The sequence below is a fragment of the Trichechus manatus genome, unplaced genomic scaffold (genome assembly GCF_000243295.1).
Source record: "Trichechus manatus latirostris isolate Lorelei unplaced genomic scaffold, TriManLat1.0 scaffold00150, whole genome shotgun sequence".
Taxonomy (NCBI): Eukaryota; Metazoa; Chordata; class Mammalia; order Sirenia; family Trichechidae; genus Trichechus; species Trichechus manatus.
The window spans coordinates 1,679,061-1,699,188 of NW_004444086.1; the positions used below are offsets into that span (position 1 = coordinate 1,679,061).

A 20,128-nucleotide genomic window follows, 5' to 3' on the forward strand; every position below is an offset into this window, starting at 1 on the left:
ACGCGGCATTCGGGATGAGCAAGCGGGCTCCAACTGCAGATCCACGAAGAGAAGCACCCGCTTCGCCCTACTCCATTTGCGCCGCTACGGTTTTTTCCCCTCTCCTGCTAACGGACGACGGAGGGCTGATGGCGAGATGGGAAGAAATAGCTCTGGAGGAGACCCCAACATCCCAGAGAACTCGGGCAGCGTGCAACTAACTCTCTTTTTCTCTCGGGCAAAACCTCTCTCGCTCCTGCACACTCCTCCCGGAAAAGAAAAAGGAAACATCGAACCTCTAAACCGGCCTTACTGCCGCCCCCCTCTTCGTGGGCCAGCTAAAGCCGAAAGTACCGTTCTGTGATTCACTGGAAAAAGGGGGAGGAGGCAGCAGAGAACTCTCAAGTGCCAAAAAACTAAGTAAGTTAGCTAACAAAACGCATGCAGCTTTCAGGCGTCTCCGCCGGGTGCACCGATTCCGCAAGGAGACCAAGTGGGCTCGGCGTGGAGTGGCCGTGGGGGCAGGGACCCCGCTCAGTCCCCAAGCGATCCAGCGACACCGGAGGACTTGTTCCCCGAAGTACCAGAGAAAGGGGTGTTTAGCCGGAGAGGGAGATCAGGAAACTGGGCTTTTTTTCTCACTTCGCCGCCTGGGGAGTGTCGGGAGATTCACAGACGCCTCAAGTGGACCGGGAAAAACAAAGCTCCCTGGAAAAGTGGAGAAGGTGGTTCTGGCAGCCAGTCCACTCTATGCAGCTAGCTATCTACAGAACGAGACGCGGCGGCTCAACTTCCCCAGCGCTTTCCAGGTAAGGGGACGACTGAATGCACCGTCGATCCCGCCGCCAACAGTGCGTGCGCGCCCCTGAGAACCTCGATCCCCATCGTCGAGGACGCGTGGGTCATGAAACTTCCTGTCCTGTGTGATTCTCAATTCCTTACTTGATTTTTTCATTCGAGAACTTTTTGGTAGAGACATTAACTTTTTTGGTAGAAGCTGCTCTGAGGAATGGGGGCGGTGGGAGGAGGAAGAGAGAGGACAGTGAAATTTGAGGGAGAATAGTGACTCTTCCCTACGTTCCCGAAGTCCCATCTCTTGAACCATCACTTCTAGAAGAGAAAAATTAAATTTGTTGGATGTGGTGACAGCTGCGAGGAGCGCAAGACCTCTTTTCAGGTGAGGACCCTCCACAGCCTGTTCCGTCTACCCCTCCGAGTGCATGTGTGCGCCGGCGGCGGCGGGGGGCGCGTGGTTTTGCGCGTGGAGCTTCCGCTGGGACCAGAGTGAATGGCCGCCAGGGACTGTTCGGGGCTGCCGCCTCCGCCGCCTCCGCAGGCCTGGGTCTGGCCTGGAAAGATGCTAGCCACGGGAGCGCTGGCAGGCTTCTGGGTCCTCAGTCTCCTCACCTATGGTTACCTGTCCTGGGGCCATGGCTTGGAGGAGGAGGAGGAAGGGGCCATGCGAGGTCAAGCTGGAGAAAGACTGGAGCCGACCACAACCGCCACCTCCCAGCCCCATCTCATTTTCATCCTAGCGGATGATCAGGGATTTAGAGATGTGGGTTACCACGGATCTGAGATAAAGACACCCACCCTTGACAAACTCGCTGCAGAAGGGGTTAAACTGGAGAACTACTATGTCCAGCCTATTTGCACACCATCTAGGAGTCAGTTTATTACTGGAAAGTAAGTATTACTGCTTCTTTTATTTATGCCTTCGAGAAATTTTAAGCATTTAATTAAGATTCAGGCCCTAATACAAGGGAATAACAGAAAATATGAGGAAAAAGTGAATGGGTGAATGAATGCATGAATGATTTAAGATATTGGATCACGGTGAGTGTTAAAATGAATACCCTGTTAATGTTCTGGAAAGTCCAGTTACCTTTTTCCTTACCCTAACAGCCTGCTCTGAAGTGACTTCAGAGTTTATAATGAGATAAGGGCTTGCAAACACTCAACCACCCACAAGAGATCTCCAGAAGTGTCTCCTACTCTAAATCTATTCTGACTTTTGAGCTAGTTCACATTTTGTTTCAGGTGTCACAACCATCACTAATAAGAAAGACCAAAATATTTCTGGGACTCATGATCTTAAATCTAGCATTTAATTATCAAAGCCATAGGTCATCACAGAGACGACACCTAGGAAACAAATGGAGGTCATTGTAAAATATGACCAATGTAAATCTGACTCTGTTTGGGTCTTTGACAGATAACTTTTTCTGGTAACATCATTAATACACAGCACAGATAAGGGCCATATTTAATTATCAAGGCAATTCTCAAAATACAAGAAATTCAATAGTAAATATTCAACAGAGATTGAACTTTATCTGAAGTTTTCAGCTGCTGATCCTCACATCTCTGGAACTTTTCTGATTAACTCGAACAAAAATAAGATTATTTGGATGCTTAAGTAAAGTGTTCTTAATGTTGTCATTTTGCTAAATAGCTAAATCTACTTAAGGTATTCACACATTTTCATATTTTTACTCTATTCTATAAAAATATAGGTTATTCTAACTGATTTGGTTTCCAAACTCAGCCTGTGGAACAGAGCTAAGTTAGGAGCTGGGGGTCAAGCTACCACTGGACACCCTACCACTGAGGCAGAAGAGAAGCCTTTGCTGGTTTTAGTCTATGTATCTCAAGATTTCGGTTGCAAGAAAACCTTGCTTCAGTGAAGTTGTTCTTGGAAACGGATCCTGTAAAAGTAGCCAGTATCCACTGGAAAAATAAAGACTATTTTGTAGGAATCTCTGTCTTGCAGGGACTTTTGCTTACAGCATGATTTCCACTGCTTAGCAAACTGTCAGAACTTAGCATCACTGCCAGAAAGGGGGAAAAAAAAATCCCATCCTTCCTTCTTTTAAGAGAGAAAAAAAGAAGTTTCACTGTAGTTCAGAGTCATTTTAAAGGTTAATTGTGGCATAAGAATGTCAAGAGCATTGGATATTCATAAAGGGGCAGATTGTTGGCTGGAAAATAGTAAGTCCATCTGGTGGCCTGGAGGTCAAGTTCTTCATGTCTTATCACAACTGCTCTTATATGTAGTTCATGAAATAAATGTGTCAAAAATGCTTACTCAACCTCCTCAACTAATTTATAGAATTTAGATTTACTCCTATTATCAATATTAGTTGGAAAACACGACTAAATTATGTGACTTTGTGTTTCACAATAGAGTATATGTTCAAAGTTTTTCACCAAACGAGAAAATTTAGTTCCTAAACATTATCTTTCACTGATAAACTATCTAGTTTTTATCCCTTAATTTTTATGATTACTTAATTATATATAACAGAAACTAAGCTGGAAATAATTCCTAATCTTTTGCTTTGGTCAAATATTGACTCTCCTGTACTTTCAATGCCAGCAAACATTAATGAGAGGACATCTTTTCCTATTAAGATTTGCTGTTCAGTGCAACATGTTGTGTAACTGCTTTATAGCCAAAAAGTTCAAATAGCTACTGCAATTTGATTTCAATTTCTGTTTGAATTACACAGTTGAAGATGCTTTCACTTGCAGTCTTCCTTTTAGACAAATTGCTGGAAGGAATTATAACTTTCTTAGAAATGAACACAGACTAACACAGAAGAAAAGTGGCTACGGAAGCCTAGTTCTGGGCTAAATTTCAATAATGTAGAGCCAGGAGGATATGGTTATTTGCCCTTTCCAGGAGGACAAATAAGGACAGTAAGTGTCTGTGCTTTCTGGATCCTATAAAGTAAAAAAAGGACGCAATGAAAACCTAAATGGACTGAATTATTTTAAGGGAAAAATGAGCTATTGGAAATGTGAGAATATTGAAAGATCCCCACATTACAAAGAAAAATAGTTTAAATAATTGAAGCTGAAGTTACTTTTGATGATATTAGCAAAACAACTCTCTCCTTTTCATTTTGCTAGTTGAAGGGTAAAATCTATTTACTTCTACTGCACAAATTTATAGCAAATTCCAGATTTCTTTAATAATATACATCAGATAAGCCTGGCAGTATTGACTGTCAGTCAGTTTCTCAATAAGCATTCACTGTATGCCGAGTCTTGTATTGTAGCTGTGAGGAATAAACAAGAAATAAGCCCTAATCTCTAGGAAGTGGTTCTCAAATTTGAGTGTGCAAAAGAATCACTCAAAATTCTAGTTAAAATGCAGCTTTCCGGGCCCAACCAATGATTTGGCTTCAGTAAATATGGGATTGAGCCTAGAAATCAATATTGATTTAATATACAGGTCAGGTTATTCTTATAATAAATTAAGAGTATTATCAAATCCTAGCATCTGTTGAGCAGTTACTATGTTCTGGGATAATGCATTTTCTTGCTTAATGCTCATAATAATTTCATGAGGTAGTTGCTATTGTTACCCCTATCTTATAGACTTGGCTACAGATTCCAAGAGTGGTAGCGATGCTGGGCTTCTGTACACTGGACTTTGAGAAACAGCACTGTAGGCATTTATAGTGAGCCTGGTGAGATGAAAGGTTTATTGAAAAAGTGGCTGCCTGTAGGGTCACTGAGTCAGAATTGACTCGACGGCAGCGGGTTTGGTTTTTGGTTTTGAGTTTATTTCACGGTAACATTCTCATATTTTTTTTACAATTGTTTTTTCAAATACATGGAAAAATGACATGTTTTCTTCTTAATAGAGGACGTAGTGATGGATTCATAAAGAAAATTACAACTTCTACAAAATTGAGACATGAGGTTTATGAAGTCAGACTTCAAAGTAGGAAAGGTTGGCAATCTGAACTGAATTTATAAGTTTGACAATAATTTTGTTTTTACTATGATGTTACTCGTTTATCCCTCTTGAAATATCATGATGATTATTTTTAACAAATGCAAAGGCAATCCAAGTAGTGTGCATAGGTTGTAATTAGGATATTTGATGAATTTATCTTGTTTTGAGACAAATTTACATACTTCTCTACATAAGGTCACGGGTCCACTGATCCCCTCCAGGCAATATTATAGAGAAAAAAATGTATGATGGCAGTTTAATCTGGAAAATCAAGATGCTAAAAGGGCCTTAGCAAAGAATAATTTGATTCAGTAAGCCATTCATTCAGTAAAAAATAGATACTGAGCTCCTAATTAATGGCTAACACTCTTGTGGCACTGGGGAAATGCTGGTGAACCAGACAGAAATTCTTCCTTCAAGGATCTTATGGGAGAGGACAGTCAATAAAGATGCAGCAAAGTACAGGTATGATTTCAGGCAGTGGTAATATTACAAAGAAAAACAAAGTAAGCTAAGTGGAAAGAGGATGATGAGAATGGTGGTGGTATTTTTGGTAGAGTGGTCCGAGGGGACCTGAAAAGTAAGACAGAAGCTATGCGAAGGCCTGGGGAAACAACATTCCAGGTAGAGGGAAGAATATGTGTAAGGGTGCTGGGGCAGGAATGAGCTTGGCATGATCAAGAGTATAAGGCTGTACATAGCCTTATAGCAAGAAAGTCAGTGGTTGAGTGTAGTGAACAACAGGAGGGTGCTGGGAAATAAGTTTACATGGACATACGACATAGGCAACAGTTAGAACTTTGAATTTTATTCTAAATGTTACAGGAAGTCATTGTGAAGTACTGAGCAGAGAAGAGGCATACCTAATTTACATGTTTTAAAGATTAATCTTACTACTGTTGAAAAAATAGAATTTAGGGAAGCCAGACTGAAACCAGGGGGACCAGAGTCCTGATGAGAGATGAAGGGATAGGTCTGGAATAGAGTCGGAGTAGTGAGGGTGGTGAGAAGGATAGCATACACAGATAAAAATGAACAAGTAATAGATGCATAGCTCAAAGAATTTTTTTAAAAAATCAAGAAACTCAGCCTCCTTCTGAGCATTTGTCACTATCCCTCTCACTGTTCACCAAGGGTAATCACTCTCTCCACTTTATATAAATGGAATTATAGAGAATGTACTCTTTCATGTTTAGCTTCTTTCTCTCAGCACTGTTTGTAAAATATTTTCTTCTTGTTACCTGTAGATATAATTCTTTGTTCTCATTACTGAATAGTATTCCTTTGTTTAAATATACCATAATTTTTTTTTAATGCAGTCTACTGTTGATGAACATTTGGGTTGTTTCCAGCGTTGGGCTATTATGAATAGTGCTTCCGTGAACATACTTGTATATGTTTTCTGGTGAATGTATGTATGCTTTTCTCTCAGATATCTATCTAGGAGTGGAATTGCTAGGTTATGGGGACATGTAGGTTCAGTTTTTGTAGATTCTGTCCAACTGTTTTCCAAAGTGATTCTCCAGGTTATACTCTCACCAGCAATGTATGCAGACGTCCATTTGCTTCACATCTTTGTCAACATTATTTTTTGGTCATTTTAGTCATTCTGGTAGTTATGCAGTGATACAGCATTATGGTTCAAATTTGTATTTCCCTGATGACTAAGTTGAGCATCTTTTCATATATTTATTGATCATTTGGATATCCTCTTTTAAGAAGTCTCTGTTCAGCTTTTTTGCCCATTTTCCCATTATATAATTGCCTTTTTCTTATTGACTTGTGGGAGTTCTTTATATATTCTAGATGAGTCTTTTGTCAGATATATTTATTGCTGATATCTTCTTCCATGCTGTCTCTTGCCTTTTCACTCAGTTAATAGTCTTTTTGCATGAACATAAGGTTTTAGCTTTATTGTTATTAAACTTACAATTTTCTACTTTCTATGTTCTTTTTAAGATATCATTGCCTACCCTAAGATCATGACGATGGTATTTTTTTCTAAAAGTTTTATTTTTTATATCTTGATCTAGAGTTGATATTGAATTAATTTTTAGTATGGTGTGAGGCAGAGTTCAAGATTAATTTGTTCCACCTATATATCCATTTGACCCACATCATTTATTTAAAAGATCATACTTTCTCCACTGCACTGCAGTGTCATCTTTTTCATAAATCAGATGAACATACATGTTCTGCTTTTGGAATCTATCTTGTTCATTGGTCTCTTTGTCTATCCTTGTGTCAGTACCCCATTCTCTTAATGAAAAAGTGTAAGTCCTCCTGCTTTTTTCTTCTTCAAAATTGTCTTGGCTGTTCTTTACCAGTTGATTCATTTTAATATGAAAGGAGGGAGAGTGTGGGTGTACGGATGCAAATAGATTGGAAGATTTGGTTATGGGAATATGAGGTTGTTCTCTTCTGAATTCTCCTACTTTATAAGTGAAATAATAAATGAGGTCATTCACTGAGAATGAGGATCTGGAGGTTTAAAGAGAAGGATAGGTATGAAATATTCATCTAGAAGAGTGAGAAAGTGAATTGAGTTGGAAAATGCAGTAAAAATACTGGCCAGCAATGAGAGCCCACTTGAGATTTGTGGTCATAAATTTAAACAGAGACCAGTCATCGGGTAGTCTTTTTTTTTTCCCACCATGCTTAGGTGTTTATGTTCAGAAGCAGCACAGTTGGAGAGCTGGATTTAACTAGATTTGAGGCTTTGCCAAATGAATAGAGTGGTGGATCATGACTCTCTACTTGGCAAGGAAAAGGAGAAGAATATAGAGGGCTTATGTTCTGTCAAACAGTGTCAGGTTCAATGCACTGACTGTCTGGATGGAGCTGAAGTGAGAACACTACCATAAACCTGGAAAGCTAAAGAGATAGATAATGATGGTAGGGGCAGTGTATGCTTGGGATAAGATTTTGCAAGTAGTGCAGTTTTTATAAATGATAAGGGGATAAGTGCTCAGGTGAGATGAAGGAAAATATCTTTGGAAGTGAGGAAGGAAAGGTGCTAAAAAGGCAGGACATTGGATAAATTATTTCTCTGAATATTAAAATCATTAAGAATGATTAAAAGTAGTAGTAAAGAAGACAGTGATCCAGGTACTGGAATCATGTGTGAATCAGGGGCGAGGGTTTAGAATTAGGTAAAGGACTTTAGCAGGGAAAGATAGCGAGTCTGTTGCCTAGATTTTCAAAAGAGTTGAGGTTTTAAAGGGAGATGGAAGTCAACATTGTCTAGAAGTGCCAGTGAAGAACTAGGAGGACATGCAGCCATGCCGCAGGCTCTGTAGTTAATTGGGATGTGGGTACAAGACCAACTCCCAAGTTGAGAGAGTAGCAGGGACAGTCAGCAGTTGGCTCGAGCAAGAAGACGGAGGGACTGTTTAGGGAAGGGGTTGAGGTTATAGGGGATTATGCTGATGACAGACTTTCAGTAACAGAGAACTCACTGGAGAGTTTTAGGGCCTTGGAGAGGAAAGAGATTGAAATTATGGTAGGGGATGTACAGAGATGTGGAGACTAGAATCTAAGTGAAAATACATTGGGAAGACTGAAGTTATGGTGAAGATTTAAATAAACATGGCTGAAAGGCATGGTGGGCTTTTTCCAGATGATCTCTTAGGAAATGATAGGTGTTTGGTTTTAGTTATAGACTCTTTCTGTAGACTGGTTGATCCATCCATCCTGGTTGTCCATCTCCAACTACTGCAGCCATGCTGTGTACAGTTAGGTGAATAGTCAGGAGCTCTGGTGGCCCAATGAGGTCCAGGAAGACAGGATCCATATAGACCTCTTTTGTGCACTGCAGTGGGCTATTGAGGCAGTGGAGCAAGGTCTCCAAGCAGTTTAGTGGAAAGAGTGGATTTAACCTCACACACATTCTTTTCAAAAAGAATATCTCAGTAGTCAAGAATATTCAGCAAAATAGCTGCCCTTTCCTATTTGACCATATGGATTTTTCTAACAGTAGATTCATGGTCTTGTAAGCTATTGGCACTCCCTTATGATCAAAGTTCCTGTCTTTAAGTCTTTTTAAAAGACATGCTTTGAAGTGTATTCCTATTCAGGTAATTCTGTTGCGCTTCCTGAATAGCTATTCTGAAAGGTGGAAATTTACACAGGTACAGAGGGTTGAGAACATCTTGTTTCATCCAGATGACCTCTCCCAAAGATCAAAGATGGAGGGAGCAAAAGACTTGGAGTCTGTGCTTCTAATATGAGCTCAGTATGAAAGCTTTCTTTATGTCAAATTTTGTTATCATTCAATTTTTTTTCCTGTAGCAATATTGTAGAATTAAGTCTGATTTAATATTTTTGTGCAAGTATTTTACTTTGATACAGTTTTATCAAATGTAATTTAATCATTCTAGATATTAAATATTCCCATTTAATATTCTAGATATTAGATATTCTCATTTGAGGCAGCTATGCCTCTCGTGTGCTCTATTGCAAAGAGGTTTTCTACCTCTAATCTTTTACTCAGCATTTTTGGAGCCCTGGTGGCACAGTGGTTAATAGCTTGGCTGCTAAACAAAAGGTCAGCAGTTCGAATCCACCAGCTGCTCCTTGGAAACCATATGGGGTGGTTCTACTCTGTCCTATAGGGTCACTATGAGTTGAAATTGACTCGATGGCAGCAGGTTTTGTCTTTTTTTTTTTTTTAATCTTTTACTCCCCGATCTTCTAATACATCCAACACATTTGCTGCACTAAAATATGACTCCCATTACATCACCACCCTCGGCAGACACCCTCCCTGGTTCCCCCACTGACTACCCAAGAGTGGGAAAAGAAATTAATTTTTACTGAGGGCCTTCCTTGCACTAGTCACTTTTCAGACATCCTGTCACATGATCTTCACATCTACCCTGAAGGTAAAATATTTGTATTATTTTGGAAAATTATTTAACAAATGTCTTCATTTTATGGGTAATATGTGAAAGTTTTAGAGGAATTATGTAAGTCGGTCATGGTCACACAGCTTCTAAGAGGCAGAGCTTCTGTTTGAACCTAAACTTGTGTGACTTCAACAAAACCCTTGCTGTTTTAATCACCACGTTCTCCCTTCTGTGGAAATTGTAAACACTTCAGTCCAGTCTTCAAATAAATTTTTCAGCCTTATGTTCCTCTTCCTACCTTCAAACTTTTTGCCCCAGAAATGTATGATTCACTATTTCTCGAGCATATCTCACACTGACTTCCTGTCTTCTTTTGCTCATACTGTCTCTACTGCTTGGAATTGACACTTCATGTCTCTCTTTGCCCAAATGCCAATCACTCATTAAGACTCAGCGAAAATTCCACCCTTCTCATACAGCTTTCCATGATTCCTTAGCCAGAAATAATTTATCCCAATAGTGACCTTTCAGAATTCTTTATGTAACTATCTTATTATGCATGATTTTCCACCTTGTTCACAGCTGTTACTCTGCCTCTTACCTCCCTTGCTGATCCCCTTGTAGCGAGACTCTGAGTTATAATCTTCATAAATCTCACAGCACCCAGCCCAGTGCTTTGTACTAATTGTACTAAATAAATTTGTGAGGAATGAAGATATGAATAGATGAATAAATGATTATTTCCCTCTGGCAGGCAATATGATAGAGTATAAATAGCATAGACTTTATAGTAAGGAAATTCTAAATTACCGTGCTGATTCAACCAACAGATTACTGACTGTGACCTTGAATAAGTTATTTAATCTTTCTGAGCCTCCATGTTTTCATCTGTAGAATAGAGATAATGAGTACCTTACCAACCTCAAAAGTTATTCCATTGGCCAGTTGAGGTAATAATATGTGAAAGTACTTTCTTATTACATGCTCTTTGAGTTATCACTGCCAGGGTACTTGTACTTCCCCCAAAGTGTCATCCCCCCTTTTACCTCTCTTCCCTTCTAAGCAGGGTTCCCTTTGCTATAATGCCTATAATTTTCCTACTTCTGAAAACTAGCCAGTGAAAACTCCATTGCCTCCTTCCAGATCCTCTACCACTTTCATCTCTCCTATCCTTCTCTGACCATATTCTCAGCCCACCCCAGGTTTTTGTATTACATGATTCCATGTTGATGGAAGTGCCTAGCATGTATTAGATGCTCAGTACATTCTAGTTTTTGGTTTACCTGAATCTTTTTGGACATTTATTTTAAACAGGAAAGGAAAAATCTTTCTGAAGACTCAAAGAACTACTCTTCTACATTTTTTTTCCAAATTGGATATATCTAGAAGCCTGAGATGAGGACAACACTCATGAACCTTTTGGGTTTACCTTAAATAGGCTTTTACAAACTTTCTTTGGGGGTATAATAAGATGAGGCAGCCAACATAAAGTGATAGAATACTTAGTGTATAAAGGAATGCTGTGCGTCATTTTTTTCAACCCTTTCATTTTATAGCAATGAATGACACTCTCTCCACTGAGAGAATAGGAACGATAATAAAATGTATCACATCACCCACACCAAATCTACCAAGGACCTAGGCCTGGGCCTGATGGGAAGCCGTGGCAGAAAATAATCAGTAGGTCATTATTTCCTCACTGAGAAGATATGTCAGTATGCATTTGTCAATACTCGGTTGTTCTCAAGCTTGACGGTTGGTGGAGAGAATAAAGGAACTAGAACTAGATGAGAAAGAGTCTGGTAAAACTGACTGGGCCCCACGATAGTACTGGATTGTTCCATGCACAGCATCCAAACAGGCTTGGCAAACATGGTTTGGCAAATTTCAGTGTCTAAGAAGGTCCTACCTGGCAGGGGTACACAGCAGCAGGAACTTGGGTAGCAACCAACACTTGATTAAATTAGATTCATGACCACAAATCTTAAATAGGCCTTCAAAAATGCCCATCAGTCTTTTCTGCTTTCCTCTAGTATGTGTCCCATTCTTCAGAACTACAATTTCAAAATTTCTTTCTCTCTTCAAGTATCTTCTTATCTTCAGTATCTTCTTATCAGCTCATGACCTTACTTCAACATTCTACTGAAAGAACAGAAGCAACAACAAAATATCTCTATCATGTTGTTGCTGTTAGCTGCTGTTGAATTGATTCCAACTTATGGCAACCCCATGAGTCAGAGTAGAACTGCTCCAGAGGTTTTCAAGGCTGCAGCCTTTCAGAAGTGGATTACCAGGACTGTGTTCCAAGGGGCCTCTGGGTGAGTTCGAGCTGCCAGCCTTTTGACTAGCAATTCAGCACTTTACTATTTGCACCACCCGGGGATTCTCCTCTATCATATTAGCAACACCAAATGGGCTGGTCTCCTGGTATCAATAGCCATGTTTTTTGCCTTCCTTCTTGATTCAGGCCTTGAAGTACACACACCTGTCAAAGACCTACATTCCCTTTGAGTTCCCTCTTCCCTCTTCAAGGAATTGATTCTTGCAATTTTACCCTCTTCTTCATTATTCACTACCCATCTGTCCATTTGTAGTACTGTAGTGACTTGCATGTTGCTATGATGTTGGAAGCTATGCTGCCAGTATTTCAAATACTAGACGGGTCAGCCACAACGGGCAGGTTTCAAAGGAGTTTTCAGACTAAGACAGATTAGGAGAAAGGCCTGGTGATCTACTTCTGAAAACTAGCCAATGAAAGCCTATGCATCACAACAGAATATTGTCTGATACAGTGCTGAAAGAAGAGCCCCCTAGATTGGAAGGTGCTCAGAATACACAGTGGCCACAACAATGGACTTGAGCATACTAATGATTGTGAAGATGATGCAGGACTGGGCAATGTTTCATTCTGTTGTACATCAGGTCAGCATGAGTCCTTCATAATTTTTCCAACTCTACTAAATCATTTCCATCAACATGTAAATGAGTTTAAGTTCCTTCTGTCTAAAAACAAAGCAAGAAGCTTACTTGACCCAATTTATCTGCTGTCCTACTGAGCAAAATTCCTGCAAATGTTATTTGTACTTGCTAACTCACCTCAGCAAACTCCGATCAAGTGTTCATCTCCACCACTCTACTGAGACTGTTCTGGTGATTGTCAACATCATTTGAAGACTCCATGCTGTGAACTCAGTGGCTCTGTCCTCATCTTACTCAACCTCTTCATAACATTGGACATGGATTCTCCATCTTGAATCAATTTATTCTCTTATCTTCAGTAATCTGCTTTTTCCCTACCTTAATGCCTGTTTGCTTTCAGGTTTATCATCCTCAGTTCAACCTCTAGTATGCCAGAATCAGTTCTTTGTTTACCTCTTTACACTTTCTCATCCATTTCTGAGACTTTAAATGCCATCTATACATCAGTGCTTCCTAAATCCACATCTTCAGCTCTGACTTCTCCAAGCTCCATGCTGGCATAAGCCAATGCCTACTTAGCATCTCAGTTTGAAAGACTAATAATATTAATAAATAAAATATATGTTCAAGGCACTTTCCTGATCATTTTACATATGTTAAATCACTTAACAGTTAAAAACGCTAAAAGTTTTATTCATCCATTTTACATATGAGAAGACTAAAGTGCAAAGAGGTTAAGTTGTCCAAAGACTACCTGTCTCTGTTTCTCTCTGCCTGTCTGTCTGCCTCTCTTTCTCTCTGTCTCTGTGTGTCTGTCTGTCTGTGTCTCTCTCTCTCTCTGGCATCACCCAGTTGCTCAGGTCAAACACTTGACACTCATCTACCACTTTACTCTGTCTCTTCTTCAGAATCTCCCTCATCAACTCTACCTCCAAGGTAGCCACCCAATCCATCAAATTCTTTCCATTACATTACTACCAATCTATCCAAGCTTCTTCTTTACCCATACTGCTTAAAATCTTTAATGGGATATAAGATCCTACATTATGTTTCCCTGTTGGAGAACTAGAGAGGTAGTCACCCAGTTGGAAAGTCCAGAAATATATATTTTACTAGAATATGTGTTAGAATTAGGGAAGTCTGACACTTGGTGTACACCTGGGTGCTTAGACTCAGTAATAGCAGTAGAAATTGCAGACCTCACTGCCTTCTGAATTGGGATGCTGATGCATGCCTGCACTCTAGGATTAGCCTCAATAACTGGGCTAGGCTGCATGTGCTACTTAAAATCTTTAAATTGGATATAAGACTTGTCTTAGTCTGGGTTCTCTAGAGAAGCAATATCAGTGAAGCATATATGTAGATATAGAAAGATTTATCTCAAGGAATTGGCTCACATGATTGTAGAGGCTGGCAAGTCCCAAGTCCATAGGCCAGGTGTCAGTCTGGAGGCTTCTCCTGACTCATGTAGCTGCAGGGGCTAATGAACCCAAGATTGTCAGGTCAGACGGCAGGCTGCTGGCTCACAGACTGTGGAGGCTGACAAATCCAAGATTGGCAGGTCAGATGACAGGCTGCTGGCTCATAGGCTGCAGAGGCTGATGAATTGCAAGATTGGCAGGAATAGAGCAGGCTGCTGGCTCAGGTTTCAAGAACTGGGGGTCAGATGATGATGAGCCAGATGCAGGATCCAGAGCAAGCAAGTGAGCTTTACCAGAATGTCCATAAATATATTGGATGCAGGAAGTATCACTGAGGAAACTCCTCTTACAACTGACTGGTTGATCACATCAGATCACATCATGGAGATAATTATATTACATCACAAAATGGAGAAAAACTACATCATCACATAACTGCCAAACCACTAAGAATTATGGCCCAGCCAAATTAACACACAGTCTTAACCATCATAAGACTGTACATTGTTTCCCTATTGGAGATCTAGAGAGGTAGTCATCCAATTTGAAAGTACAGAAATAAATATTTTACTAAAATATATATTAGGATTAGGGAAGTCTGAGACTTGGTGTACACATGGATGCTCAGGCTTGGTAATAGCAGTAGAAATTTCAGACCTCACTGTCTTCTAGGTTGGGATGCTGATGTATTCCTGCACCCTCGGATAAGCCTCAACTGGACTAGGCTGGGTGTGCTGGTAAAATACAAAGACTCCCCACTGAATGCAATTTTAGGGTTTATTTAATCCTTTAACCTGGTAGTGAGGTTCATTCATTCTAATTCTAATACATCTCTTGAATTTATCTTTCCATTTCAGTTATTAAGCTATACTGCAGTTTTGTTCAGAGAATTTCTTTATAAATTTATAAATTTATTGTGCCTTAATCTTAAATCTGAAGAACTCAAGAGTTTAAAATTGTTTTACCAGACTTCTAAAATTAACTTTTGGGTTGAACATTATGAGGTTAAAGCCTGCAGTGCATCCTTTTAACACTCCAGGTTCTTGCACAGCATCCAGCCATAATAATTGAATGTGAACTGAGTGATTTAGACTCAAAAAGTTTAACTTGGCGTAGAGATTTTTTTTTTTTTAACAGACTTGAAAATATAAACTCAAATGCTTGAAATCCCTGGGTAGTGCAAATAGTTAAGTGCTTGACTACTAGCCAAAAGTTTGGCGGTTCAAACTCACCCAGAGGTGTCTCAAAAGACAGGCCTGGCAATCTGCTTCTGAAAGGTCACGGCCTTGAAAACCCTATGGAGCAGTACTACTCTGCACATACAGGGTTGCCATGAGTCAGAATCAACTCAGTGGCAGCTAACAACAACAATATTGCTTCTGTTTCTCTGGACAACTCTGATTGATACTGATACAGTGATCCTTGACTTAATTGGGCTCTTTGTTTTATTTCCCTGAAATTCATTCACTCATTCATTCATTCAGTATTGAACACCTACTCTTTGCCAGGTATAGTTCTAGGCACTGGGAAACTTATCAGTGGACAAAACCTACAAAAATCCCTTTCTCATGGTGTTTATATTATAGTGAAAGGAGATAAAAATAAATGAAATGTATAGTGTATGATCCAACAAAATGTGGAAATTACCAAACAATATCATTAATATCACATGTAGGTAAAATTTTCCTACAGATAATTCAAAAATGGTTGTAGCAATGCATTGACAGGGAACTGCCAGAAATTCAAGCCAGATTCAGAAGACATGGAGCCAGGGATATCATTGCTAATGTCAGATGGATCTTGGCTGAAAGCAGAGACTACCAGAAAAATGCTTACCTGTGGTTTATTGACTATACAAAGGCATTCAGCTATGTGGATCATGACAAATTACGGATAACATTGCGAAGAATGAGAATTCCAGAACACTTAATTGCGCTCATGAGGAACCTGTACATAGACCAAGAGGCAGTTCAAACAGAACAAGGGGTTATTGCGTGATTTAAAATCAGGAAAGGTGTGCTTCAGGGTTGTATCCTTTCACCATACTTATTCAGTCTGTATACTGAGCACATAATCTGAGAAGCTGGACTATATGAAGAAGAACAGGGCATCAGGATTGGAGGAAGACTCATTAACAACCTGCGATATGCAGATGACACACCCTCCCTTGCTGAAAGTGAAGAGGACTTGAAGCACTTACTGAGAAAGATCAAAGACCACAGCCTTCGGTGTGGATTACACCTCAACATAAAGAAAACAAAAATGCTCACAACTGAACCAATAAGCAACATCATGATAAATGGAGAAAAGATTGAAGTTGTCAAGGATTTCATTTTGATTGGATCCACAATCAACGCTCATGGCAGCAGCAGTCAGGAAATCAAATGATGTGTTGCATTGGGCAAACCTTCTGCAAAAGACCTCTTTAAAATGTTGAAAAGCAAAGATGTCACTTTGAGGACTAAGGCATGCCTGACCCAAGCCATGATATTTTCAATTGCCTCATATGCATGCAAAAGCTGGATAATGAATAAGGAAGACCAAAGAAGAATTGATGCCTTTGAATTTTGGTATTGGCAAAGAGTATTGAATATACCGTGGACTGCCAGAAGAATGAATGAGTCTGTGTTGGAAGAAGTACAGCCAGAGTGCTCCTTGGAAGTGAGGATGGCAAGACTTTGTCTCATGTACTTTGGACATGTTATCAGGAGGGACCAGTGCCTGGAGAACGACATCATACCTAGTAAGGTAGACGGTCAGTGAGAAAGAGAAAGACCTAGTAGATAGACTGATACAGTGGCTGCAACAGTGGGCTCAAACATAACAACGTTTGTGAGGATGGCACAGGATGGGGCAGTGTTTCATTCTGTTGTACATAGGGTTGCTATGAGTTGGAACTGACTCAACAGCACCTAACAACAACAACACAGTATGTTAGAAGACAGTACGCTTTTTGAGTAAAAATAAAGCAAGAAAAGGGACAGGGAGTTTCTTGGATTGGGAAGGCAATATTATGGAAGTCAGGGATGGCCTCAAATAAGAAAGGAGGCAAGGGAGGGAGCCTTATATGTAGCTGCTCCAGGCAGAAAAAACAGAAAATGCAAAGGCCTTGTGGCAAGAGGACCCTTAGCGCGTTCATGTACTGAGAGGCTGGATCAGAGTATTTAATGGAGCCATATGCTATAGTGTGATAGAAGCCAAGGGACACTTCCACTCTGGGTAAAACGAGACCTGTTGGATGGTTTTGAACAGACGGGTGACATGCTCTGAGTTAGGTTGTAACAGAATTACTTTGATATGACTGTGTTGAGAATGAACTGTAGAGGTAAGTTTGTCAACAGGAGGAACATCACAATTCCCTGTGTGAGAGATGGTGGAGAATAGAGAGGGATGATGGAAAGTGGTGTGATTTTGAGTATATTCTGTAGGTAGATCAGATAAGATTTTTGGTTGGAGTACAAATGGGATGGGAATAAAAGAAGGAGGAGAGGATGACTTCATAGTCATTCATTCTGTTATTAGCAAGAAAGTGCTTGCTCAAGCAGATAAAAAAGTTACTGCTGATCACAAGTTGTAGGAACCTGTCTAGCAGTAACATTTTGCACTTCAAAGGTCATCACTTAATGATAGCCTCTGTCTCTCCCCTTTCCACTGCCTGACTCCCTTAGGCTTTATTGAGTGATTGCAGTAGTATCTCTCTCTTTCTATATGTATATACCAAAAACCAAACCCCTTGCCATCGAGTCGATTCCGACTCATAGAGACTCTCTAGGACAGAGTAGAACTGCCACATATGGTTTCCAGGGAGCAGCTGGAGGATTCAAACTGCTAACCTTTTGGTTAGCAGCCGAGCTCTTAACCACTGCACCAGTAGGGCTCCATATATATATATGTATGTATGTATATGTATATGCATGTATATGTATATGCGTGTATGTATGTATGTATATGTATATACATACGTGTATGTGTATGTATATACATGTATGTATGTGTATACACATGTATGCATTATATGTATATACATATATGTATGTATATGTGGATACATATATGTATGTATGTATATGTATTTGTTGTTAGGTGCCATCAAGTTAGTTATATATATAAAATCTTTTTTTCTTTTTTTTGCATTTAGCAGTATGGTTTAGGGAAAAAAGCATAATATGTGGAGTCAGAAGACTTGCATTTGAGTTCTGGCCTAGCCACTTACTAATATTTCAAAAGAAAGACAAAGCAGCCCAAGGGATGTGGTGGAGGCATGCTGTGTGAGGGCAAGGATGGCTGTGTGGCCCTAAGGCAGCCCCAGGGTTGCATTAACTGGGTGAATTCACCATTCCCCATCACCTTGCCACCTCAGGCTTGCAGGCACAAACCCTGAACGTTATTATGAGCATGTCCAGATTTGCTCAGACAGTTGATGTAAAAAGGAAACCAGCCAGAAGAGCCAATGTATGAACTCAACATTCCTCTCTATTTCCATCACAGTGAAAATGCTGCTACTTTGGACTATTGATGGGTTTAAATATCAAGTGTTCACCCACCCACACAAAAAAATTAATTTCTTTTGAGTTAATGTCAAGCCAAAAGAGTATGAGTGGTACTTGTTGGTTGGCTCTGCTCCTGAATTTTTAGAGTTATGATTTTTAAGGCTTTACTTCTGGCAAGATTTAAAAGAAAAACTTGAGGCACACTCATTTTGTTTGTCAGCAAATAATAACTAAAAATATGTCATTTGCTTTTATTTTTAGAGAAGAATCATTTTTAAAACTTTTCCACATTGGTGATGTCTTCTTTTTGTTTTCCAAGAGGAAAGCACGCACTAAACAGTTGATGAACTACCCTGACTAAGTTGTGTTACTGCTGGCTTCTGCTGTTGTTTTCTGGGCCAAAGAGTTAACAGCTATTCAGACACTGAGGAAAGCTTTATTGAGATGAATGTTTTAATGCATTCACCTTAGTTAACACCATAGTGTTGAAGTAAAAAGGTAGACCCTCAGTCTGATATAACATGTTAACCTGAAGGACTAGCAATATTCAACGCTGTAAAAAATCTCACTGATGCAAAAAAAAATTTTTTCAGTCATAGTGATCCTATAGGACAGAGTAGAACTGCCCTACAGGGTTTCCAAGCCTGTAAATCTCTATGGAAGCAGACTGCCACATCTTTGTCCCCAGAGGGGCTGGTGGGTTTGAAATGACCACCTTTCTATTAGCAGCCAGGCATTTAACCACTGTGCCACCACAGCTTCTATTTCTTAAGTAATGCTGAATCTAAAGAATCTTTTACAATTTCAAATCCCTCTTCTAAGTCCGTTTGTGTGAAACTTTAGTCAAGCCATTGTCTTGTGTTATGTCTGGAATTGTGTCCCCCAAAAATATGTGTTATAAATCCTAACCCCTATACCTGTGGGTGTAATCCCATTTGGGAATATGGTTTTATTTGCTATGTTAATGAGAACATATAAGTGTAGATGTGTCTTAAACCAATCATTTTTATATATAAAAGAGCAAATCAGGCACAGAGGCAAGCAAGTACAAATGGGGGAAACATAGATGCCACATGGGGATCGTCAAGGAACACCAAGAAGAAACCTAGATACACCGAGACAACGATTTTCCCCCAGAGTGGACAGAGAGAGCCTTCCCCTAGAGCCAACTCTCTGAATTCAGACTTCTAGCCTCCTGAACTGTGAGAGAATAAATTTCTGATCATTAAAGCCACTCACATGTGGTATTTGTTATAGCAGCACTAAGAAACTAAGACATCTTGTTATGTAATTGTTACTTACATTTTCTAAGTGTTGGAGGCCTCTTCCTGGTTTCCTGAGCAGGATTTGAGTATCATTTTTTCTAAGTGTATGTCCTCAGTGGTGCAAACAGTTTGTACTCGGTTGTTAACCTAAAGGTTGGTGGTTCAGACTCATCCAGCGGTGCCACAAAAGAAAGGCCTGGCAATCTGCTTCTGAAATGTCACAGCCTTGAAAAACCTGTGGAGCAGTTCTGCTCTGTAACACATGGGGTCTCGACAGCAATGGGTTTGTTTTTGTTTTGTTTTGTTTCCCCTAGCTGTGGAGTGCACTGTAATCTCCTTCTCCCATTACTTTTTTTGACTTAGAAAAACTGGCCAGTTGATAACATGTCTGCCTGCCGCAGGTAAATTAGTTTATTTCCTTTTGGATTTGAAACTTGTTCTGTGATTTGCAAACTCT

The 20,128-nt window shown here is 39.9% G+C and overlaps 1 protein-coding gene across 1 annotated transcript in view; it reads left to right on the forward strand.

The window, feature by feature from the left end:
- The first annotated feature begins 976 nt into the window (after positions 1 to 976).
- ARSJ (arylsulfatase family member J) overlaps positions 977 to 20,128 on the forward strand; it is an 85,636-nt gene continuing 66,484 nt past the window's right edge. The window contains exon 1 of the mRNA XM_004385894.1: positions 977 to 1,665. Within this exon, the coding sequence (XP_004385951.1) occupies positions 1,268 to 1,665 (398 nt within the window). The 5' untranslated portion in view covers positions 977 to 1,267. The remainder of the gene's footprint in view (positions 1,666 to 20,128) is intronic.